We start from the raw sequence: 26896 nt of genomic DNA, 5'->3' as shown, positions 1-26896 counted from the left end.
ATAAGGAGAGGGTAAGGAGATACGAGGTTGAATACAGCTAATGTTTATAATTTTATTCGTTTTTACGTTTAATAAAAACCAAATATTAACAATAAATATAATTTAAAATAAAACAATGTTATAAAATGTTTTGAAGGCGTACCGAAAGTACGCACTGTCGTAGTTAGAAACAGATATTTTAATTTAAAAGTATAAACCACTTATAACTTATAAGCAACGCATAAATGTCATGTTACTGTTATAACGTTGAATAATAGGAAATTTAAACAGATTAAAAAGTTCTGAACATCTTTGTACTGTTTTAACAGCACTTGTACACAGAAATCTATAATAAATGACGCTTGGTGGTATGGTCTAGTGCAAACCCGTCTGGTTAAGTACCATCGACTCATATATTCTACCGCCCAAAAAAAATCTTGAACCAGATTGATAAATATTTTATTCGTTTTTGTTTTTCTTTTAAGAAATATTTAATAGTTAGAAGCTGATAGTGTTTTAACACTGTAACTAATAGGTACACTTGCGTTCTATATTATATCAATGACAATGACAATGATCAACTGACAAGTCTCTATTGAGAAAAATCATTGTTAACAACATCGATTAGAAGAACTCATTGATTTTGATTTGTTTTTATATAATTACTAAATACAATCCCTAATTTCATATCACTTACGAGCATTGCTATCTCCGTCACATATATGTTTCTTTTACTACTTTAGGCGTAAGCTGGTTCCGCAGAGTGGTTGTGTAAGGTCGCCAGTCGACACAGCGCACCACACCCTGAGTGAGTGTGCTGCGTGGGGGGCCCAGAGGCACACCCTTGCGGCGACTATGGGCGGAGACCTGATGACCGTGATGTCGCAGAAGGAAGCCGCGGAGCGGAAGCGGGAAGAGGATGCTGCTGCAGTCCCGCTCCGCCGAAGACGACCGGGGAGGAGGAAGAGGCACGTGGGGGAAGCGAGAAAAAAAAAGGTTGTGGGTCAGATTCCGCAACAGCGTTTGGATCATCCGGTGTGAAACAAATTGTAAGATGTAAAGAAGGACCGCATCCAATCCTAATCCGCTGATCTGTAGTGCCACACTTGCCGGCAGCTTACGATGCGAAGCCGTGAGGAGTGTGCAACCGGCACTGTACTCCTGACGAAACAGTGGTCCAACCATCACAGAGAGGGATCGACGGTAACCTGACAACCGCCCGGATGAAAAGTCAGCGGCAAGTCCGACAAGAAAAATGTTTGATTCTCCACATCTGATATTTGCGTTGGTAAGGTGACCAGTTGTGTCAAATCATGCAATCATATGCTAAAGCGAAATCAAGAACAGATCTATCCACATGCCCGGTAGTGCGTGATCCAAGCCATTCGGCATGGGTAGCATTAAAATCGCCAAGAGTTACGATCTCTGCGGATAAGATCTGCTGCAGTACGGAATCTGTAGCTAGTTGGATGTGCTCAACAAGTCGGTTTCGGCATTACTGCTATGGGACCTATGGAGGCTAGCCTAGTTTGACGGATGATCATCGCAGTCTACACGCAACCAGATAGGTTTAAGGCCGCTGAGGCGACGAGAGCACCAGGCAGGAGAGAAAAGCGACAGTGAGTGTGAAAAGGGTTGCCTTATGATACCAGAATTCGAAAGGCAGTCTTGGTCTTGGATTTTACCTCCGAGCCTCCCACATACCGGACGAAACGTGACTATCACTTTACGCAAATTTTTAGTGAGAGACTGGTACTGGTGTCGTCCATTCGGCTGTAGCCAAAAGGTAGCGTGGCATAACAACTGGTTAAAAAAAATGTGGAAAAAATGGTAACCAAATGTAAAATAATCTTGAGATTTGTCAAATTACTTTTAGAGTTTAATTCTATTGGAATCACTACCATAGTGTAGATGAACTACATTACATCAGCAAATTTTTGTAGCCACTATAAATAAACAACGCATCAAAATAAATATAAACATTATTAGCGCAAATCTCGACTTTTCCTTATCTCTACACAACAACAAGTCTTGTCACCACAATAGTGATACACAGATTTGATATATGTATGTTTATATGCATAAAATATTAGTATAAATCTATAAAATGTTCGACTACTTCAGTTTATTCAGATAATCTATTTGGATTGCTAAAGCTATGAGATACACAAATAATATTAAATATATGTTACATTACTATGATGATAGTATTTTTTTAACACTCACAGATATAATATTTTATATGTGACCAATGGTAGTTAAAAGATATAGATTATAAGGAAAAAATATTGAGCTGTTTTTGCTCACCTGAAGGATATATTTTATACTAGCTGAACTGGCTTTACCTGCACGAAATATACAAAAGACAAACTTCCAACCCCGTTTTCCCCCTTTAGGGATGAAGTTTTGTAAAATCCAATAAATCTAATCTATAATATTTTTACATATATAATACAACTGGTCCACATGAACATGTTTTTGTTTTAATTATTGTCTCTTTATTAATTATCTTGAACATAATTAGTTTAACATTTTGATTCAATATGGAAGCTATGCTACCTAGCTTGGTTCACATTTACTGTCCAATTTAAAATCATACACACACACACAACATATTCCAGATCCAATAATATATTGTTATATATATTAATTAAAGGCCAGGAATGCATATGCAAGGTCCCCGGTATTGCAGATGTCCATAGTGGTGTCCCTTTTAATCAGGTGACCTAACTTTTTAGTTATGTTACAAACATATATTTGCCACCAGTAACATAAAAAAAATTATGCAGCAATCCCTTTAAAAAATGACTAGTAATGGAACCATTTAAACCAATCCAGTAAATGTCGATCTTCTGTGTGAATATGTGCTTAAATACAGATTTAGTATCTAAACTATTAATTAGATCAATCTGACAACCTTGCTTTACCAATTAAACTTTGTATTTCTAGCTGAAGTCTTAATGCTTTTGTTAAATCCATACTTCTCAATTGTGATGCTATGTATTTACCATATATGTCAAACTCGTCCTCCTTCCCGGAATCCATATGAGAGTCTAAACTAAACCTCAATTCATCTGAAACATCCGTACTGAGACTGTGCAGTTTATTCTTTTTTCTCTTTTTAACTTTGTATGGCCTATGTCTATCATTATTGATTTGGTTGTGATGATTATCTTCAGGTTCAGATTTTAAAAATAGAGTTAATTCATTATTGTTATCTGAAACAAATGGGTGTAGATCATCACTTATGTTCTCGGTTTCATCTGCAATCCACATCTTCTGACTTTCATTATCTGTGTCTCCTGGTTCCTGGAAATAAATTACAACTAGTTTTAATATGATAATAATAAATTTCTTGTACTTTTGGACTTTCGACGTCTTTTTTATACAACACTACTATACCAATAACAGCTCCAATCTGCGTGTACACTATATGTAAATACTACCTACACCGATACACTAAAATTTTTGAGAAATATTTAGTTATAAACGAGGGTCACTATCTATTTTAACACAGCCTAGTAGTACCTACCTCAAATGTGGAACTTGAATCCGTTGCTTTTTGCACTCGTAATGTACGAAATCGTTTATGCCAATAGGCAAACCATTTAATTGTCGGTTCGTAAGTATAGTGAGGTCCAGACCGGAATTTAATTTTATTTAACTCTTGAGTGTATGTCGATCTCAAGTTTTTTATTTTCCCTCTTATTTCACTTACGGTCAATGATATACCGGTTATTGTATTAAATTCAGATACAATATTTCTGTAAGCTTTTAGACGACGTTTATTTAGTTTGTAGTGTTCGTGTTCATTGTTCCAAAGATATTCATGACTGAAATACAGTTTTACAAATTCATAAGTTTCGTTTTCACTCCACCTCATTATTTTACGTTTTTATTTTCGAATAATTTTCGATCAATAGATTTATTAAGTTTCAAAACAATAAAGTTGTTTTGACAAATCTGTCAAAACGCTTGGATAATCTTACTTGTATTGTTAAATTCTGTTTCTTTAGTAATTAATTTAAAATACTTAAATAAAGCCAGTATTACATTTTCGTAACCTTTTTTAAGCAATAAACTAAATTAGTGTAAAATAAAAATAAAAATTAATAAGTACAAATATGTAAGAGTATTGAAAATATTTATTCTTTTTAATATACTCCTAAATAATTTGAAAAACAAATATAAAAAGACAAATATGTATTAGAAAATATTTTATATCCGGTCGCCAGAGGCAAATAATTATAACAGAAATACAATTGTGATTTTATTCTAACATAATCTTATACTTTTATGAGACATCAATTTATTTAAACTTATTATTACTGGATGTATAATATATACTGCCAATCATTACTCTGGTTAGCTATGGTAACATAACGTCAATAATATTTAAATTGAATATTTGATAAATTGTCTGTTTTCATTCTTGTCATTAATTCATGTAAAATAATAACACTATACATATTGGTAGATGGAGTTATTTAATAATTTTTGTAATACATTATTTCTAATAAATATTTTATGTATTAGGAATACAAAAACTTTCAATAGATTAAAAACATACACTAAATAGATTTAATAGAATATCTTAATGCTGTAATTATTAGAATCTAAATAGAGAATGTTTATCAAAACATTTGAAAAAATTGCAAAATTCCTTAAATTTTATGTCACATGATTAGACACTTATTTTAATATTAATTTAATTATTTACATGTACATTATACATAAGGTAACTACAAATTACATTTTATAAATAGACTAAGAATAAGTTTTGTTACTTTTAATACTTAAAAGGTAATATGTGAGAATACTAATCACTAGTTATATCTGATATCCTGGCTTCGCTTACTAGGCTTTGTATCTCCAATTGAAGTCTGATAGCTTTTTGTAAATCCATTTTCCTCAATTGAGAAGCTATGTATTTACCATAGATGTCAAATTCATCTTCTTTTGTAGTTTCAAAATTAGAATCTTTGGAATAATCAATATGGTTTCTGTGTTTTAACTTCTTCTTTTTATTTTTTTTATTCATAAGTGGAGACAATGGCTTCTCTTTTTTAATTGGACTTAATGAATCTTCAGTCTTTGGTGATTCATAATCATCCTCTGAATTTGAGATAAGGGGATCAGGATTCTCATCATTGTTATTATTTTGTAATTCTTGTCCGACCCATATTTGGCAGGAAGTATCAACATCAGGGGCATCTTGAGTCTGTAAAAAAAAACTAATGTAAGATTTGAAACTAACATTATTTTATTTAAATATAGTTGTTACTGACTGTATAAGAGGCTAAATGGCGGTTTGTTGGGATGTGTTTCAAACATCGATCCATTTCTTGAAACCAGATTAAGGAAGGTTCGTAAATGGAGTCTGGACTCGATTTCTGCAATATTTTGTGTACTTGTTGGACGTAAGTCGTTCTCAAGTTCTTTATTTTCATCTTAACTTCAGGGATGGTTAAAGACTTCATAGTGGAATCTTTAAATTCAGAACATATATCCGCGTATGCTTTATCTCTCTGATATTTTAATTTGTATCCCGGGTGACTAGGGTTCCACAAGCAATCATGTTTTAAATACATTTTTACAAATTCAAGTGTGATTGCTTCACTCCATCGCATGTTTGTTCAATAATTATTTATTTAAAAATGAAACAGTTATTTATTGTTAAACAATAATTGATTTATTATCCTATAGTGACGTCTGACAGCAGTGAGCAGACTGACAGTATGACAGTAATAACTGACAACTAAGATATTATGGGTTAGGGCTGCCCGCTTTTAGAAAATGTTACTACTTCTATTCTCATATACAATCCTCAAAATATTATAAATTAGCAGTGACATGTGAGATATGATGCCACAATTATTTTAGGTTTTTAATTCAACATTAACGGAGTACTCAGATATGAAAAACTATTATTTACTCTAGAATGATTAATAAATGAGATAATAAGGATTTAATGTATAATATTTAATTAAGGAAATTTCGATAGTAGCACTAGCGACTACTGCCAGTGCTGCCTATTTATAATTCGTACTTTAGTGATATGAGCATGAATCTTTGATTTATCTTTGATCTTTGATGTATTTATTTTACAAAATCAGAACAAGCACCTATAGCCTATTCCAATGGAAGTAGGAAAAAAGATAAACAAACTTTGGATTTACTTATTTCATGCGATTTGCTATTAACTCAGCTATGTTGTACACCACTAAGAGTTTATGCTTAATATATCTTTATTTATAATATAACACTTGCATCTTACCACTTATTCCCACTTTAATTTTACTTTCAAAAGTATGATAACAGTTGTGTCGACGTTCAAAACGCCATTTTTTCGCAAATCCATAGTGAATAACATAGATTAATCAAGCTCTCGACCAATTATATCGCGTCAATTTGATGTCAAACGTTGTTTATTTGGATTTTTTCCATTTATGGTGGGAATAGAGTGTAGTAAGTTTTCAAATATATATAACATATACATATAATTGATTATCAATGCATTTATTTTCTTACCTTCATCCAATTTTAAAATTATAAAAATTATAAACATTTTAAAAATGAAATAAAAAATATTTTCTTATTGGTATAAAATGTAAAAAAGGAAAACTCAGATCAGAAAGTCCCGCTCTTCACAGCGTACTAATTTGTACCTAAATATTTTTTAAATAGTATGAATATATTAAAATTAAAAACAAGAAAAAATAACATAACTAATAATTGTAAGAAACAATAGACTTAGTATGTGCGTATGTATTTCATTATTTTACGTAGAGAAATCATCTATTGAATAATATCTCGATCCTTAACTCAATTACATAACAAAATATTCTTTCGAAGTACTTTTTCGACGTAATCTCGGAAAGTATAGATGAGTTCTGTGGTCGACGGAGTTTTATTGTGTTCGTCGAAAACCACAACTTCGGGGATCTGATATATTACGGAGTTGTCAATGGCGCTCTAGCGTACCTTGTAATAAAAGAATAACAATCCTGAAATTTTTTTTCGATATTTTTACTTTACTATTTTTGGTATTTAAAACACGTGTATCTTAACCGATGTATGGTTGAAAACGTAGTCAAGCTCCTTTACGCATATGACGTGTAACATCTTACATTAGTAATGAGCAACATTAAGATTATATCTTCTTATTTTATGACATACGAAGGCAGATGGGCAATTGCGCCACCTGATGGTAAGTTGTCTACACCGTCAATAGAAATTGGCGCTTAAAGAAATATTGGCCAATCCTTACATCGCCAATACGCCGCCAACCTTGGAAAGTAAGATGTTATGTAATGTTCGGCGGTAGAATATCTCATGAATAGGTTATACCTACCCAGACGGGATTGCATAAAGCCCTACCACCAAGTAAAGTTCTCTTGGAAAATGGTTTGGTACCATATGTAATTATATATTTATGACTATGGATGGAGATCTTAGATGGCCCAATGGTTATAACGAATGCATCTTAACCGATGATTGCGGCCTTAAACCCAGGCAACCACTACTGAATTTTCATGTGCTTAATCATCACATAGTATAAAACAAAGTCGCTTACCGCTGTTTGTCCCTATGTATGCTTAGATCTTTAAAATTATACAACGGATTTTGATGTGGTTTTTTTTAATAGATAGATTGATTCAAGAGGAAGGTTTATGTAATTTCAATAAATATTTTCGAAGTTTTTACAGATTTAGCGGTTTGTATTGTCTAACGACTGAAAAATTGTGAACGTTGTAAGACATTCTTTAGTATATTTAGCATTGTACACGCGCGAACCCGCGGCTGGGTCGCTAGTGTGTGTATATAATTCTTCTTGTGTTCGGCAGTGAAGAAAAACATCAAAATGTCTAATTTCAACGTAAACCTGCCACATGTGTATCCACCAAAACGCATTGGAGCCCCGCGGTGGAATAAGCTCCAAACATCCTCCTCAAAAGTGGAGGCTTAGCCTAGCAGTGTGACTTTACAGTAATAAAGATACCCTATCCTTCAACGGAAAACATAATAATACAGCCCTTCTTGAGTGTTCCGTTCATGTTAAGTATTTGCTGATTCAAACGCGGTCTGTTTACCATACGCTAACTATCGCAAACATAACGGTTCGAGCCGATTCCATTAAATCCACGAGTCAAAATTTTACGAGCACAATTTGATTATACGATGGGTGCTTTGCATAGATATGAATTTCACTTATTTAATTTTACTTCAAATATTGCAACTAAATTTAATATTACAGCTAATTTTGTCATGATCAATATCCAGATGACCTTAGAGATTATATTTATTTAAATTAAACCACTAGAAGTTACATACAGAGAATAAAATATTTTATAAAATATTAGATATTTCTAAGCGAACAATGTAAACCTAATACGTTTTAAAGTGAAACTTTTGTTAAATTCAGAATGTAAGCATTGACTCGTCAAGTTACAGCTGTTCGCGAAATGGCGGCTCTGAGCATGTTTTCAAAATGTTTATATTTGAATTGAACGAGTGTTGTGTTCCGTAACAGAACTCGCATATCACTTACTACTTAAAATTGAAAAAAATATAAGTATTTTAATATATATATTTTATATATATATATATTTATATATTATTAATTATATTTTATTATTAATATATTTATATTTAACATAATATGAATTTAAATTAATAAAATTATTGATATAAGAAATTTTATATTCAATTTTTTTTATTAATAAAACAATTTAACTAAAACATCTCGATCTAAAAGACGAGAATCCGTTGCAAATTTGTAAACAAAAAAAAAAGCTAACACGTTATTCACGAGCGTGAATTTTAATGAAACCTCATTATATTCTTCTAAGTGATGTTAATTAAATATTTCTCTTTTGTAAAGAACACGGGTCATAATACACGAGGTGGTTTTCTGTCGAGGCGTGACAATGTAATATATTTACACAACCACAATGTTGACTTTATTCAAGCGCGAACCGTACTATCTCAGGGTATACAAATAAAATTTGTTTTCATGAATTTCAAATGAGGTGGCGGCAATGGAATCTCTTTGAGCTGTGGATTGAAAGCGGTTATATTTAAATTTTGTTTTGTTGATAAACTAGTGAGTCTAGTCTAGTCTTAGGAATAATTAACAGACAATCATTCTAGATTTTATTTACTTAAGTCAAATTTTAAACTATACGAACGGCAACTGAATTTCTTTATCCGTTTCTTCTCAGGGTGAATATAGCACAATTTAAAGTCGATTAAAACCTAGTTTTTAAGTGAAAACATTTCTTCATAATACATCAAGTGCTTGGTGGTAAAGCTCACCACAATAAAATCTGCACGTCAAATATTATACGTATTATTCTATCACATTTATATCCACTAATCCAAAGTGAAGCAGGGTGGCTGAATCAGCTCCAAATCCTAGGCAGATTACGGATGGTAGTATTTAGTCATTCTGTTATTATTTTTTTATAATTTACAAAGGTATACTTCTTTAAGCGCGTCTAGAATTAAATGATTGTACAGTGCAACGGAAAAATGACACTACATTCTGTCAAAAATGACACTACGAACTTAGTTACGAAAGTGAGCTAAATGTAGAGTGACGTAAATACATTTTTTGGACTGACATTACACGTAGTTTTAAAAATTATAATTTATAACGCGAGTACTTAAGATTATTTTAAGCATTTATTTGCATATTCTTTGCGTAAAATATTATAAATATCAAGATTGATCAATCATCCTCTAAGTAACCGTACAATTTATTAACATATGGTACTAAATTCGTAAACACTAATATTTTATCCTTATCTTTCTTAAAACCGAAACAACCAATACCAAGAACCGTTCCCATGTCTCCGGTATAAAACAATGGAGCGCCCGATGCAACACCAGCCAAGTCTTGATCGTCCACGAGGCAAATAAAACGGCCCCACTCCCGTGGGATCCATTCATCGCAGTTAGCAAGAACTGCGTCGAAATAAGTAACTTCGAGGACATTATTTTGTTGAATATGATCTTGGTCAACGTATCCAAAACCAGCGAATACCCATTGATGTTCATGTAGGAAGTAGGAATCTGAGTGAGGAAGCTTTACTAATAAAGGTTTTCTATAATTATCATTAAAAAATCGAAGCTGATAAAATGTATCATTATCAATTTTATCATCTTCGATTACATTTATGAGAACGATATCATGAATAGAAGTATGGGTTGAGTCGTTATACCCAACGGGAACCCAGGAGGTTTTTCTGAAAGACTGGTTTCCGGCGACACTTTCGACTTTCCGTCTTCGTGAAAAATCAAAAACATAGTCTATTGTGTGTATTATGATGTTTTCCGTGTCATTCAGATATTCGTTCAGGGGATTTGCTGATGTGATTACAGTTCTGGTTGATATGAAGACTCCAATACCGGTATATATCTCGTTAACGGTTATGCCAACGACACAGTCGAATTTATTATCATTCCTAAGCCATTGGTAACCGACTGTTTCTGAAGTCAACAGAAGTAGGATATAGTACCTAGAAAGAACAAGATATAATTTTATGTTCATCCATATATAACAGTATATTAATGATTAACATCAGGACTTCTTTGGAAACTAAGTATGAATTTAGTTTTTAAGGGATTTTTCAACTTATCCAATCGACCCGATCAAATATTCATGTTTAACCAATAAATATAACGTAGGCAGCAGAAATTGGAAAAACTCGTCATGACGAAAGGGATATAATTTGTTATTTTTATTTTCACAGACACAGCACTGAAAATATTTATTTTAAGGAGCATGGCTATACAAAAAAACATTGAATGGATTTATTTAAAGTTGAAGCGGAGGTATGCTCTAGGTTTGCAATAAAAATGTACCAATAAACATTTCTTAGCCCTTATACCTTTCACCGCCCGTTATTGAATGCTTTTTTCCTTGATTCTGTTTTATTTCTATTCACAACTACTATCTTCTTGCATATGCAAAACAGACTTCACTGCTATATCAGAAAATATTACTTTAATTGGCGCTGTAAGGGATGACTAATATTTCTTACAGTGCAAATATCTATGAACGATATTGATTAGTTACAATTATGTGACCCTTTGTTATTCAGCCTACATGTTACAAATAAAAAAAAATACTTATAACTTTTTTTAAGATTATTAGTATATTCGGAAACGATCGTTACATTTCCGAAAACTTAAAACAAAGAGCACCCCATAATGAATTATGATCTATTGAACATGTACCTCTTTATAAAAGTTAAATAGAGTTGTTTACCTTTTGTCAATAATAAATTGAAATAAACAGTCCATTCTATAATTTATATTCATATAAAAAACAATCAACACTTTTAATTTGCTTCTTTTATTGTAACCCATTGATTATATTTAAGATTGAGCATTTTATCAAGCGTACTATAAGTGGTAAAAGTTGAAACGAAAGCGGAGATCACACAAATTGTTTTGTTGTTTGTGTTTAAGAGATCGGGTGACTCTGTTTACATTTAAAAGCGGATATTAATGACATTGCAGGAGTTATTTTGATATTTTCTGTCTGTTTTGTTTTATTAAACAATTTTAGTTTGAAACACGCTTGGATGTTTTTGTCATAAGTTCGAGTTGAACACTGTATAACATTGTGTGTTTAAATTAAAAATATATTTGTATGTATTTATATAGGCATATTTGTAGATCTGTGTTTATAAAGGAAATTCCACTGACTGACGATCATCTTGAGATCTCAGAAACTATATGTCCGATTAACTTGAAATGTAGCATAGTTACTAACTTGATCGCCTTCAAGCCGTTCCTGATAGAAATATGAAAAATTGCGTTGTAAATAATGTCCCGTAATAAGGTCCCGCGGAATTTCTTTCGCCGGCTTTTCGGTCTAAGATGTGCCTTTCCTTTTGAGATGATAGATTTTTTCTGGACAGTCAATAAGTAATGCTACAATATTGAATACAGATTTTTGACTTTACTTCGTGACGTAGACGTTCACTAAGAAAGGATTTTTGGAAATTTCATCTTTTAACAGGTGGAAATCGGAAGAGTAGCTTTGTATGGATTTTACTCGTACGAAGACGATACAAACATTTAGTAAGTATAAAAACAAGATCAGTTTCAGAGATTTTCACCTGAGCAGGAGATTTCATTGTAAGTGTTGCTTATTGAAAAAAATATTTTAGGGTATTTAGTGTTAATATTTAACGGGGCTTAGCGATACAATGATCTTTTTCTTTCTTTGTTTTTCCGCTGAAAAAATGCATTACCCGCTTCCCCCACGTTGCCCAGGACGCCTATTGCACTCTAGTACACCCGGAATACCCTCTAAAAACCAGCGGTACCCTCACTGTCTCTTCGGCGAGCGCCACGTGTTCGCTTTCGCATGCTACCGTGACGTAGCGATATTATCCTATCCTAACTATCTTCATAAGGCATTTTCAAGAATGTACTTGCATGTATATGCATGTACTTGAATTTTCAAATTACGACTCCATTACTGAAATCCGTGCGAGCAAAAGCATAAATTAGCAGTATTCAAAAAACCCTTATGAAATCACAAAAAATGGGATTGTAAGATACAAACACTTAATCATTCCGCCCTAAGATCACGTCGGAAACTTTTTATGCAAGCCCAACCCCTGTTATTTATCGACGTGCCATAAACAAGTCTTCTAAAATGGACGCAAAGACAGATGCCGTTAAAGCAAATCGGATTTGTTGTCAGAGAAACGATAAGATTTCGTAATTTCTTTGATATATTACAGTTCATACTTACCTCTTGAATTTATTGATAAGTCTTTTGGTTTATTTGTGTTTTTGAGTTATATAACCTATTTATTACGAAAAAGTACAGATTATATAACATCACGTTACGATCCATGGGGACTGACAGGGACTAATTAAGAGGAAGACAGTGCTTAAGAGCTCAGACTTCCCCAAAAGTAGAGTTATTTCATGACAAATCTTAAAGTGAACTTATAATTTTTTAATTAACCATTTTAGCAAGCATAACACTACCTAAAACAAAATAAAATGTTCTGTACTTTTTTAGTGTTTACTTTGCTAATACCTACCTCGCGCTGGTGGGGGTAAACCCCTACCAAACGCCAATCAGCCACTGGGACAGAGTCCTAACATTTCAAACAACAAACTAGAGTTCGTGTGCCGGTGAAGTCAAAACTACAAATCAACAAATTTAACGTGGATCGTGAAAACTGAACATGTATGTATACATATATCTTTTGGCCAACTCAGTTTTATATATATAACACTGGACTGAGATGGCCAAGTGGTTTAAATTCGGACAAGCTCCATTAAGATTCAGTTTATAATTCATTCGGCGCCCAACGGTGAAGGAAATCATGAAGGAATTTGCAGTGTCGATTGCATTCAGTGAATTGTGTATCCCCACTTATTGAACATTTACGGGATGTTAAGTTACGCATCATGCAAACTATTAATTAATTATTATTTATTCTTATACGGTTTTAAGCCCAAGCAATGTGTTTATAATTCATCCGGTGGCGAAGGAAAACGTTGTAAGGAACGTGTCTGATTCAATGAAATTCTGTCACATATTTATCCACCCGCTCTGGAGCAGCGTGGTGGAATAAGGTCCAATCATTGTCATTAAAGGGAGGGGAAACCTAAGCCTAGCGGTAAGACATTTACGGGCTGATATAGATTACAGATAGATAGTAGTTTTTATTAAGACTTAAAACGGTAATTTTATATTATTTTCAGCACCAAAGATTCAGGTTTCAAATAAAAAATCAATCAGATATTTGTATAAATATTATCTTAATTTTGAAGATTGACTACTAAAAATGCCTGTGAAACAAGTATAAAAAACCGTTTAAAAATAAAATTCCAAATTCTTAAGAGATAAACGAATTCAAGAGAACATCCCTAACTTGCAATTGGTATCCACACCGACGTTTCTTGTTGCAAGTTTCCTTTGCTGTTCAGCAGTTGGTATTGTTTTGATGTTTTTAGTTTTGCGTCTGTACGAGATTAGGTATCGATTGATTTAAAATTTACCGCACTTATTGTTTAAATTGAACTGAAATCTAGTTGTGAAATCTAAGTTGGAGAATGGTGCGCAGTACGGAATTAATCGGCAAAATTTAGCAACTTTGGTTTAGATATTTAACAGCTTTTTGTTAGAATTAGGTAAGTTTATTATTAAAATATTTCGTTACTAAATTAGTTGTTTGTTATGACTAGCTTATTCGCTGAGAATTTTGAATGTAAATATTAATTTGCGATGAAGTTTGATATTATCAATGTTGTATTGAATATCAATCAATATGTTTAGTAGAATAAATATCGTCGTAAATATAGCAACTAGTCAAGTTCGAACTGTTTTTTCCGCTGATTGTTATGTAATGTGTGCAGTGGCGTAGCTATCGTAGGGCCAGGTGGTGTAGTGCACCAGGGCCCCGGAGCTCAGGGGGCCCTCTAACCTTAGCTTTGAATAGAGATGACATATAGATTTAGCCTACTAATGTTCGTCTCAATGTATCCTGTATCCTATTTTTAATCCTATCTATAATTTTGAAGCGCAATATAAGTTAAAGAGGGGGTGAGGGCCCGTTTCTTTTTCTATGCACCGGGGCCCTTGTCCACCTAGCTACGCCACTGAATGTGTGTTCTGTATTATTAATATAGAAATGATATATAATTTACGATATAAAATTTTCGATATGAAAAGTGAAATTACAAAATAACATAAAAACTAATTGAAATAAATTAAACGCTCATGCTTGTCTTTAGTCTTTCAGGTATCGGTGTCATGGTATTTTCGATATTTTTTAGTATTTTTTCCGAACCAGCGTTAATTTTTAATTTGTCTATCAATATTGAAAAATCAAATCAAAATATTTATTTATTAGCATTTTGAATCGTCGTGTTTTGAATTAAATTTAAAGCTACCATCGGGTCGGAAAGTATTTTTTACCGAGAAAGACTGGCAAGAAACTCAGTAATTACTCTTTTCCACCATTTTAATTACAGAGTATGTCAATAAAGTACAATTAAATTTATATATCCTGCCTAGAAATCAACAAAATTAATTAGTATCCCATAAATTGGTCCTCGTATGGGATACTATATCTTTTGAATTCGAATTAATGTTCAGATAATGTTCATACGTTAATAATAAATATAAAGGATTCCAACAAAGAAGCTGAATGCGTAGAACCTTTACAAACACGTTCACTGAAACCCCGGAAAATAACGCATAGTAACAATCCACTCCAACTAGATTTACGCTACGTTGGATACAAATAATGAGGAAATATGTGTGTATGCAGAGACTTTTATTCATCTTTACGGCTATTATAATAAAGGTGATAATTCTATGCCGTGTTTTTCGATTTATGTACAAAGTAATCAACATAGACATTTAATACATAGAAGCAAAGTTACAGACTGTAAATGTGCTATTAAAAGAGAAGATTTGAATTTTATTCCTTAATTCTGTTTCAGTTTGAACTGACGATTACAAATGGCATATGTAGGAGATATGCAGGATCTTTCATATTATTTTCCTTCACCATGCGCAAGGAGTAAAAGGCAAATTAAGCGTAGAGAATTTTATTGGTGCCCGGAAAGGCAATATGAAGAAATATTTTTCACTTATTGTACAAAAGCACGATCCAGACCTGCTAAGGAACCCAGAATCTCACGAAGACAAATAACACCTCTATAGCCTACTCCAATAGCAGAAGGAATAAAGATAAACAAACCTTTGATTTACGAATTCCACGCGATTTTCTAATAGCTCCGCTATATCGTGTACAGTATAATACAACACTGGTCCACTTAGCTATTCTTATAGACTTTAATTTTACTTCTAAATTTCCGATAACAGATTTCATCCAGAGAAATCCATAAAGTAAAAAAAAATATCATAGATTCTCAAACAATGATCGTGTCAATTCGTTGTCAAATATTTTTTATTTGGGAATTTTCCTATTGTTGTTGGAATAGACTATAAAAGGACACATTCCGAGCCAATGAAAAAAAAGTCAATTGGAATATACGACTTCTAAAGAAAATTTATATCGATATTGCCTATGAATACTATATTTCTATCAATTTATAGTCCTGCAACTTAGATGATCAAAGATACGGACAACATGTCTGCAGATACAAATATTTAGTGTATACAATATTCTAATATTGGGATTATTTGATATTTTATTTTCATAAAATAACAACAGTTCCGATATAAGCGGGAACAGACAGAAAAACAAACATAAAATAAAATTGGTCGTCTTTATTTCATAAGCCATTATTTTTACAATGGAGATGGAATTACTTCAGCCTTATATACATACAAATTGCATTTTAGCCAGAAAGCGAATTTAAATTCTCGTCAGAAAAAACTAGTTAAAACGAATTTAGGAAGACACTGTAAGTTATTTTTAGTTATTCATACTAAGCGTTTGAATTTTTTTTAACTATTTTACATAAACTGATTGAAACATCTTTTATCTAAAATTAAATAACAATAGGTCTCATTTCAATAATAGCTAACTCGTATGTCAGAACTTCGTGTCAGACTTCGTAGGTCAAGAGATACATGGCAGCAGATCCCCATGTCCTGAGCTCAAACCTCAGGTCGAGTTTTTCTAGCGATTTTTTTTTTGAAACAGCCTGAAGTCTAGAAGTTGAAAGTCGTTGGTCCTGTTGTACCTGTTGTACATTGTTGGTATTTGCTCAACAGCAAGGCATTAGCGGGCTTTACTGCTCTTAGCCCTACGATTTGTCTTCTTGGAAATACTCCTTGGTAGGGCTTAGGATAAGCTCTTTTGGGTAGGTACAGTCATTAAATAGTCTTCTGTTACATAATACCGTTAAATAGTAGTAGTCAGTAATGTTGGCTTTCAGTCGGAAGGGTGGTCCAGAGCAAGTATAGGGACATAAAATCTTAGTTCCCAAGGTTGGTGGCATATTAGCGATGTAAGGAATGATTAATATTTTGTACGGTAATACTATCTTAGCTACTGTATTTAACCATACGTACGTATTCTATAAAAAAATATATAAAATTAAGTCATTAAAGTTCATAAATTAATATGTATTTTGAAAATAGAATTGAGTTGGAAATTACGGAAAGAAAATACTTTCAAAGTGCCGTATTTCCGAGAATACGAAGAGGGAAAGAATGTAAATGATTTGTCGTTACAGGGTAAGGGTGGAACTTTTAATTTGTGTTGAATGAACCTTATGTCTGCGTTACGCCCCTGTTGTTATCTGTAATAGATAAATTCTCTGATAATATTTTACAAGTGAAAATACTTCCGACTTTGTTCTGATGACGTGTTAAATTGCAAATTAGTATTTCTTTTTTACAAAGCTGCGTTCACACGCGATATTTAACGGAAACGATCACGTGCACAAACATGCGAATGGGCTGTTCGTCTGTTTGTGCACACGCTTACTATGAAACGGGCTATGTGAGTTTTTTTGTACAGTTCAAAGTAGAATGAGCTTGCGCCCGTGTGACTGATTATTCATGATCGCTTGAGTATCACGTGTACCTTAAAAATAAAAGGAATCGGACTGGTTAAGCGACCAAATTTAATATTCCCTTACGAGATTGATGTATGCTTGGCTATGCTTGCACTTGCAGCTTGTTCGGCACGCCGACCCTCTTACCTCTATTTGTAGTCGACCTTTGAGCTATTTGCCGTATTGCTGCTCGGGTTGCTCTGGCGCGGGTCTGAAGGCACTATAAGAATCACACAAAAATTATCAATTCTTGAAAAATTTCAAATCGACTCACGGTTATCAGTTATTTTATAACATTCTCTATAATAATTATACATATACGTCGGATATTGGTCAGGAATGGGTTAAAGTATCCGTTTTTGGACGTGTAAGTCTGTATCGTGCAAAATGAGACAACGTTTCGACAACACCATTGTATTTTAAAATATAGATTTATTTACTCATGAAGGCGCGATCTTCCATTGTAAATTATTATCGGCCTGCATTCGTGTGATTGAGTTAGGCTCTTGCTAACAAGATATCTTAGCGTGAAATAAATAATATATATATCAAAGGGGTTAGACATCAACTCGTTATCAGACATGATGATATCAGAAATGTAAGTCTATTCGCTCACGTTTGTAATATATCTCCTTTCGATATTACATCCACTATGACACTTTCGGCTGTAACGTTTTCTCTACGTCATACGTCTGATGTTGCCAGCATGTACGATAAAAAATAAATAAATCCTATTTAACTTTTTGATGCTTCGACATATATATTTTGGTTATTAGTAATTCGACGTATTCAATTCGAACAATTTTGACAAACACCTTTGCCGCACGACTCTCTGTAACAGAGCACAGCACACACAGTATAGTGTACAGTGCATAATGCAGGATTCCATCATTACGATTATACTGTGCATATGGGGGTTAAAATTATCGCAAATGGTCACCTTTGTCGCTTCCTATCGGGAATACGTCGAATTACCAATAAACCTGTATAAGTTTAATTAAGCCGATAAATCTACATAATATAGATAACTTCAATCGGGTTCAAATGACATAAAATACAAACAGGTTAATTTATATAAAATTTTACTTTTTATCATTGTGCCATCTACTTTTAGCTCCATAGTACTAATTCGATATGCAAAACCCAAAGCCTTACAACACTAATAAGTATTAACAGCGATGGCCACGTGATAATATGAATAAAATTTAAATTCTTTTTTCACGGAGCAAACTCGAGGCTTTAGTATTTAAACCCTCACAGGGGCCACACAAAAGCGGTGAGCTTGTAACTAACACAAGATTAGCTCGTCTTTAGATTACAGACTGTACTACACTCTCGAATTACTAAAAGTCTTAATTGTGATTTTGATTGGACGTAAACGTAATATTCATTTTGTTATTAATGTGACAATAAATGTCTTAAGAAAGTAAGTTACTGAGCAAAACAAAAAATAGTTTATTCATCATTTATTTAAATTGTATTCATATAACTAAGTCGTTGAAATTACATTCGAAATCATAATAAACTAATTATAAAACTTAAAATATTCGAAATTTGAATTTTATTTATTGCCTTTGTAGACCACAACATCTGTTCTCCATACCACAGCAAAAAATATTAAAATGTAATAAAACTTAAATGAAAATTGAACATTTAAAATATGAGTTGTGTTTATCATACCGTTATGAGTAATCTTACCTGCCACGTACCATCTACCGCCCATACAATAGACAGATAGTTATCGAAATAGCATACGTATTCCACCCAAAGTTAAGAAAACTATTATAGTAGAAGTATTTTCCCCCTGTTTATGAGGTGTTTTTTGGGTACTATCCAAATACAACGAAGTACTCGACGAAAGTGTGTGTCGTCCTTTCCTGGAATCGGTAATTCTTGTTCAATTTAGTGCGGTGCAAACGATTTTATTATACCTTTAGAGTTGCTTGGAGACTATAAATATTTATATAGAAGTACCTATTAAGACAGATGGAAAATTCTAGTTCACAGTTAGAAGCAAGTTACGGCTCTCTGAGCGTTGATTTAGGATAAGACATTTTAAGGCTTTTGTGTTTCTTTTTTTTTTACCGAAACAATATCTTAAGTATATTGCGTTTGTATTTACAGAAATAAATGGCCTATTTTTTTAAATGTGATGAATTGTTCCTGATTTATATATATATTATTAATATGCTCAAGACCTATAAAATATCTTGGTTATTAAATGTCTCGTCGTAATTAATGATTGTATGATTCGCAAAAAGAATGCATCATTTATTTACAGTTATGGTTTTGCTTTAAATCAATTAGGTTTAGGTAATACTTTTGTACTGACCGAGACTACGAGATCACAGACACAGTGCTTCAGAAGTCGATGGCAGAGTGAGCCATGAACGTGTTTAATCCACTCTGGCTATCCTCAATTCCGATAATCGGGACTTAGAATCGGGATTCGTAGTGGGCGTGAAGTAGAGGACAGTTATGTCTTGTTTTGACGATCCTAAAAAGATGGCACCAACAATGGCCTCGGGTTGCGATAAACACTAATAATATGGTAGGGGCAGAAATAAAATCAACAAGAGAAGTCTTTCTTATATCGATCTTGTCATAAACTCATGTGAGAAATCATCAATCAAAATAGAACCTGTATCGGTATGATATGCTAGGTTAGACTTTAGCAAAACGCGCCAATTGCCAACTTACGTCACATCATTAATCGACATACCATAATAATGCCCTATCCGACACAGGGGTAATTGATACGGAAGGTATTAATGACTATTATAATGATTTATAATATGAGGACTAATTGGGAAACTGTATCTTGTTTCTGTAAATATCATTAGATTGATCTCAGATATTATACGTATTAAGCATTAGTTACAGCTTGAGACAATTTTAAATTACTTTATTACGAAGTTTTGTTTTTTTGGAATACCCATACAAGGTATTCTGGTCGAGTTCTTAAGTGCAGATAATTTATTTTATACAAGTAATATTTCATTATATTATCTCTATTTTAAGGAATAAATCTAGAGGAAACCAGTCTTCTCCAATGAAAAATAAATTCTTAACGTCCTTTTTACCGGCTGAGTTATTCTGTTACAGCAAAATCGAAGCTCATCGTAGAACACGATCATTAAATGTCAGGAACTGTGATCGACATTGACTTTAATAACGGGACGTTTATACATTTCACGAATGAGATTATTATTATGATTTAGGTAGTCGGACGAGCAAATGGGCTACCTCATGTTAAGTAGTCACCACCGGTCATAGATTATTAACCATTTCATCGCAAATGTGCCACCAACCTTAGGAACTAATTTTTTTATATCTGTTATGTTATGTTTGCGAGCCCTTGAATTCGATACTAGCCAAAATCACTATTGCCTCTCATGTCTGTCTATCTGTTTTTCCGAATGTATTATATTCGAAAATTACCAAAAGGATTCTGATACTGTTTTCTCAAATGGACGCACTGATTCACGAGGATTATCCATGAGGTTTAGGTGTATAATTAAAAAAGGATTGCTGAAGATGTGGGGAAAACTGACTGAGAATTTTACAGCCGCGTAAATCGATGGTGTGTATTACGAAGTTTTATGCAGACCCTTATTCTACCTATACGAAGTCAGGTCGGGTAGCAAGTAGTTAAATGTTTGTAAATGTACTCTATTTGATTAGCAAATAAAGATATATGTAAATTTATAAAGCAACTCAAACTAATGACTGTTATCAAATAATTAAAATTCGGAATATTGAAAATTTGCGGTCATTTTAGTTTATTAAAATTTATGTTTACGGATTGAACGCTATCAAAAGTTATTACTGCGATTTAGTGAATGTTTCATTGATTGAGCGATAACTTTGAATATAGGAATTTTAAAGAGAATTGAAATAGAATAATGTTTGAATTAATTATGACTTTATTATAAACAATATGATGACTAACAACTAACTAACAAAAGTGTTTTTTTTTCACAGAAATTATCTAGTGAACGTAGGTATCATAAAGGATTTTTGAAAATTAGATATTTTAGGCTTCTACTGTTAATGAGAATTGTTTTTTATGTAATAGACAGGCGGACCGGCAAATGGACCACCTGATGTTAAGTGGTCACCACCGCCCATAGACATTGGCGCAGTTAGAAATATTAACCATCCCTTACTTCGCCAATGCACCACCAACCTTGGGAACTAATTGGACCCTTTGTGCCTGTGGTTACACTGGATTACTCATCATTTAAACCGGGGCACAACAATGTTAAGTATTGCTGCTTGGCGGCTGAATATCTGATGAGTGGGTGGTACCTACTCAGACAGTTTTGCACAAAGCCCTATCACCAACAGTTTTCATCATCTAAGAAATTGAAATTGAGTATGAAGGTTTATATGGACGTGCCACGTTAGATAGTGTGTTTTTAAGAACTGTATAAAGCAGAAGGAAGATTACCGGGGCCAAATATAACGTCAGCCGATTGTTTACATAAATTCGCACGTGATATAGGCGAAATTATTTGTGGACTCAGCACAAATAAAAATCACAAATTAAAATATTTATATATATATATATATATATATATATATATATATATATATATATATATATTTATCTATATAAATAATATCACAATACATATTTATCATTTTAGTTGCTAAAACATATACCTGAAAAATTATAATTAACATATTGTAAAATACATGAAAAAACATCCCCAAAACATTATTAATTATTTACTTTATTTAGAATATTATTATATATAAGGGCGAATGTTGGCAGCACAGTTGCCACAGATAATTAATATGTTCGCATGTTTTACTTACATATGTTTATGGTTATATTTTTTTCTAAACACTAGCGCTTAAAAAACTGCTCGTAAGGAACAATATTCTGTATTTATATTTAAATTGCATTTCCATTTGTATAAGACCAGACGCCATCAGACAGCGTGAGGCTATTTGCATGGGAAACAGCTCAAACAGCACGAAGCATTGTGTGGGTTATTCAAATATTCATAATGCATATTGCGGTCATACGCACTAAATAACGTGCACACATTTAAGTTATTTTAGCGCTTATTTCTTACAAATTATGACCCATTTTAAAGTGAATAATAGTCGGTCCTTATCGTGTATTTAGATTTATTCAAATTATTTGTTATATGGTGATGTGTTTAAGTTAACACGGAGGTTTTTTTTAATGAAGGTTTTACATGACGCGGTGATTTACTTAGAATTTGCTTATTATTTTAACGGTGATTTTTGTTACATTTATGCCTTCGTGTTTTATTTTTTTATTGACATTCGATCAGGAGGTACATTGAATTATATCTTAATGCGTTTTACAATTTTTTACAAATTTTCACTTACCTATACATTGAAGAATTAAAGAAGGCGTTATTTTAGGTCATTTTTACATTTTTGAAAACCCGTCATGATTAGTGTTATAAGGGATAAAAGTTGTGGCCAAAAGTAAGTACACACACACAAGTAAAGTAGGATGTCAAACGCAGCTGTCACGCACACCAAGATAATAAAGGTGGTTCGTTTGTTTTAGTTACTTTTACCCAGAGGATCGAAATTGCGATTCAACGGGGAAATGCTGCTAGCATTCTTGCCACCATTCCACGCGGTCAAGATTTATACAGTAACTATTTTTAATTGATATTTGTGTATATTTAAGGACTTAATGTTAATAATTTTTATGTTAATAAATATTTATTCTAAAACAAAATCGAAATTCGTATTCGTATTCGTAAGTGCTGTGCTTAGCTAAAGTGCCACTAACACACAGATGCTCTTTACAAAGACACGTCTTCACATTATGTACTATGTAGGTATTTTGTACAAGAGTCCAAGGGGTCACTTATGTAAACCCTCACACAATCAATCCAATTCAAAATATACTTTATTCAAATACGTTTTTACAAGCACTTTTGAATCGTCATTTAATAAACAATATTAATTGAAGCTAGCTAGAACATATAGCACAAATGTTATATGTTCTTGGCAGTTTTTTCTACAGAGGGGAGGTGGAAGCCGTTGAGTTTGGAGCTCTGTGAGCGGAGTAGTGACTTTTATATAGAGAACGAAAGTTACGTTGCTTCGAATTTCCCAGGGACTGTTAACATTCACTACCGTTAGCCAATTTTAAAACTTACTTAAAGTTTTTTAGGATATATTATAAATACGAAAGCAACTTTGCCTGTTACGCTTAAACCGCTGAACCGATTTAGATGAAATTTGGTAAGTAGATAGTTTGTGTCCCTGGCTAGGACATAGGCTACTTTTTTTAATTCACTTCTCGAGGGGATAAAATGGTGTGACGTTTTGTATGCTATAGGTAAAGTTTTAATAATTTTGCACGGCCGCAGGTTTTGCTAGTTTTTATATTAAAATGAGTTACCTTTTAACCGAAGATTGCGGGTTTAAACCCAGGCAAGAACCACTGAATTTTCATGTGCTTAATTTGTGTCTATAATTCATCTCTTGCTCGGCGTTGAAGGAAAACATCGTGAGGAAATCTGCATGTATCTAATTTCAACGAAATTCTGCCACATGTATATTCACAAACCCACATTGGAGCAGCGTTGTGAAATCAAAACCATCTCCTCAAACGGAGAGGAGGTCTTAGTCCAGCAATGGAGATTGTACAGGCTGTTACTGATACAAATATTTTCTAGCATTTTTTAATTATTAATAAATAAAGAATAATAATACATACTATTCCTCGTTTGCAATGAATTGGTTACACATATTAGCGTCTTATATAACAATAATTGTTCAATAATCCAATGCTTTCGTCGAGTGTGGATAATGCAGTTTCCGTGTAAAATAATACCAACAGCTATTTATATCAAAGTTCAGAAGAGCTGTTCTGTGTGAACAAACTCGTAACTCACCGCAGAACATGGTCGTCAAATGTACGAGATTGTTTATGTGATATTGACTATTATTATAACACCAATTTTACTTGGTGGTACCACAATACAGGTACCACGATACAGATATTCCACCACCAAACAACAGTGCTCAGTATTGTTGTGTTCCGGTTCGAAGGTTGAGTTAGCAGTGTAACTACAGGCACAAGGGTCATAACATCTTAGTTTCCAAGGTTGGTGGCGCATTGGCAGTGTAAAGAATGGTTTATATTTCTTACAGTACCTTTACAAATGGGTGGGGGGACCACTTACCATCAGGTAGCCATTTGTTCGTCAACCTACACTAAAAAAAATATACACGTATAATAATAGGGTAAGGACATAAAAACGGTTTTTTTATTTTCTTAAATTCACGAGTGACATACGAAAAGGGAAAAAGCTCCAATCCTCCACCTCAAAGAAGAGCAGGCCGAGGCCCAGCAGTGGGAAGCTGGTTACAGGTTGTTATTTTACCAAACTAAATGCCAGAAATATTATTTACTTACTTATTTTATCATTAGAGCATAATTGTTTTTGCGTTTGCATCAGTATTCAGAGTTTCGCTTGAACTTTAGTTTGTAAGTAAGATCAGTTTCACCGTTCTTAGTAAGTATTATTAAACGAATATTATATAGTTTTAACTATATGAAAGTAGCATTTTAAATTAATCTAAATCTACTTGATGGTAGGACTTTGCGCAAGCCTCTCCGAGTAGGTCATTTTACTCATTTTATATTCTACCGCAATCCTCTTGGTATTGTCGTGGTACGTCGTGGAATTGGTGGTGTATTGATATATGGGATGGTTACTAGGCGAGATCTCCTTCATTCTTCATTCTCAAGAACACAGGAATTTAGTTGTACTCCTGTTCCTAAGAAAGTGTAACCATTGTTTTCATACCTGACTCCTTTCGTGTCGGATTTGATGTCATCGAATTACAAGAGTGAGAGAATAGAGTGCATATGTACAAACAGCTAATCCCCCTTCCCCTAAATTTTATGAGACCAGCTTCCGTTTCCGAAATTGGATAATAACAATTAATCTGTTAGTGGTTTGTATAATTATCACTATTGTTTTATTTTAGACATTGTATTTCTTACGAAATGTTTTTTTTTTTATTGGAGCAAAACGAATCCTTTATCGAATGTAGGAACCAAGTATTATTCGTATTTAAAAAGAAGAGTATCCGTCTCTAGGTTTTAAGCTGATCCGGAAAGTAAAAATTTGATCAGCTGTTAAGTATTTAATTTGCATTTATAATTATATTATTAATAAATGAATTTTTGTAATGAGTCGTTTACACGCGATGAGTTCATCCAGATGAGTTTAAAAATAAAAAGCATTTGATGCCGAATGTTTAGTTTTTTTGCCACGTAAATTAAGTTGCTTACGTCCTTTTTTTCTAATTACCTTCAACGTTCGAATAGTTGCATAATGGAAAACGTATTTGCTTATAAGTAGAAACGTCAAGGGAATTTCAAAGGTTGTAAATTTGAAATCAAGTACTAATACCGTCGTCGAGTTTTGTTTTGTTATAAAATAAAGTTAGGTTTAACTTCTCATAGCTCGGAGTTGCGTGAACGTTTCGTACGTCATGAATTTTTCAACGTCATGACGTATTTACTAGAAAACATATTATTGTACAGCACAGGAGTACATAAGAGAAACCAAAAATATTTGACAAATGGTGGCAAAATTTGGCAAAGGCGGTCTTATCGCTTATAGCGATCTCTCACAGACAACTTTTGGTGATGGAAGCTGAGAACGAAAACACAGAAGTGAAGATACTTGCATGTATCTAATTTCACGAAATTCTGCCACATGTATATCCACAAACCCGCATTGGATAAGTGGTGGTGGAATATGCTTCAAACCTTCTCCTCAAAGGGAGAGGAGGCCTTAGCCCAGCAGTGGGAAATTTACAGGTTGTATTATTTTTAAGACAAGCCTAATTATCATTTGCAAAGTTTTAATTACTAACTTGTAAGATTACTAATTATTAAGTTTCCTTTACATTTGTTGTGGCTTGAATTTAGAATTGATTATATTTTACTCCCATTTATTAAATAATTATCTTTAACCAATTAATGAATTTATTGTATATGTTATAAGTGATAGTTTTATTTATAATAAAACGACTTAATAATTAATAAATTTTAAAATTACGGACTGTCGAACAACGTTCAGCCTAAACCAGTGGCTTTATGGAATGAAATTTTGAACAGGAATTCCTTATGGAAAGCAGGTGAGCATTAAGAAAGGAATTCAAAATTCATCTCACCAGGACTTAAATGGGGGATATGGAAAATCGTTGAAAAATCTCATGAATATGAAAAACGGTATTTATGTTTATGTTAACGAGCTAAAGGCAGATATTTAATATTTCTTGAAAATTCATCTATTCATGCAATACGTGTGCAAACTTCTGAAAAAAAAATATATTTTCTTTTTTTTTTTTTTTTACAATGTCATTG

General features: G+C 33.0%; 2 protein-coding genes across 2 annotated transcripts; both read right to left on the bottom strand.

Annotated features, from left to right (window-relative positions):
• Positions 1-223: 223 nt before the first annotated feature.
• LOC125070068 lies at positions 224-3911 on the bottom strand. Its single transcript, XM_047679748.1, has 2 exons — positions 3512-3911; positions 224-3288 (listed from the first exon to the last, which is right to left on the bottom strand). The coding sequence occupies exons 1-2, from the start codon at positions 3860-3862 to the stop codon at positions 2884-2886; spliced, it is 756 nt and encodes a 251-aa protein (XP_047535704.1). The 5' UTR covers positions 3863-3911; the 3' UTR covers positions 224-2883.
• A 570-nt stretch (positions 3912-4481) lies between these two features.
• LOC125069914 lies at positions 4482-5700 on the bottom strand. The gene is made up of 2 exons (XM_047679528.1): positions 5268-5700; positions 4482-5200 (listed from the first exon to the last, which is right to left on the bottom strand). Exons 1-2 carry the CDS (start codon positions 5607-5609, stop codon positions 4799-4801), a joined length of 744 nt encoding a protein of 247 aa, XP_047535484.1. The 5' UTR covers positions 5610-5700; the 3' UTR covers positions 4482-4798.
• Between the last annotated feature and the right edge of the window lie 21196 nt (positions 5701-26896).

This window comes from Vanessa atalanta, chromosome 16 (assembly GCF_905147765.1).
Source record: "Vanessa atalanta chromosome 16, ilVanAtal1.2, whole genome shotgun sequence".
Taxonomy (NCBI): Eukaryota; Metazoa; Arthropoda; class Insecta; order Lepidoptera; family Nymphalidae; genus Vanessa; species Vanessa atalanta.
Note: the sequence above shows the minus strand (reverse complement) of the source record. Positions and strands in the feature narration are given on the sequence as shown.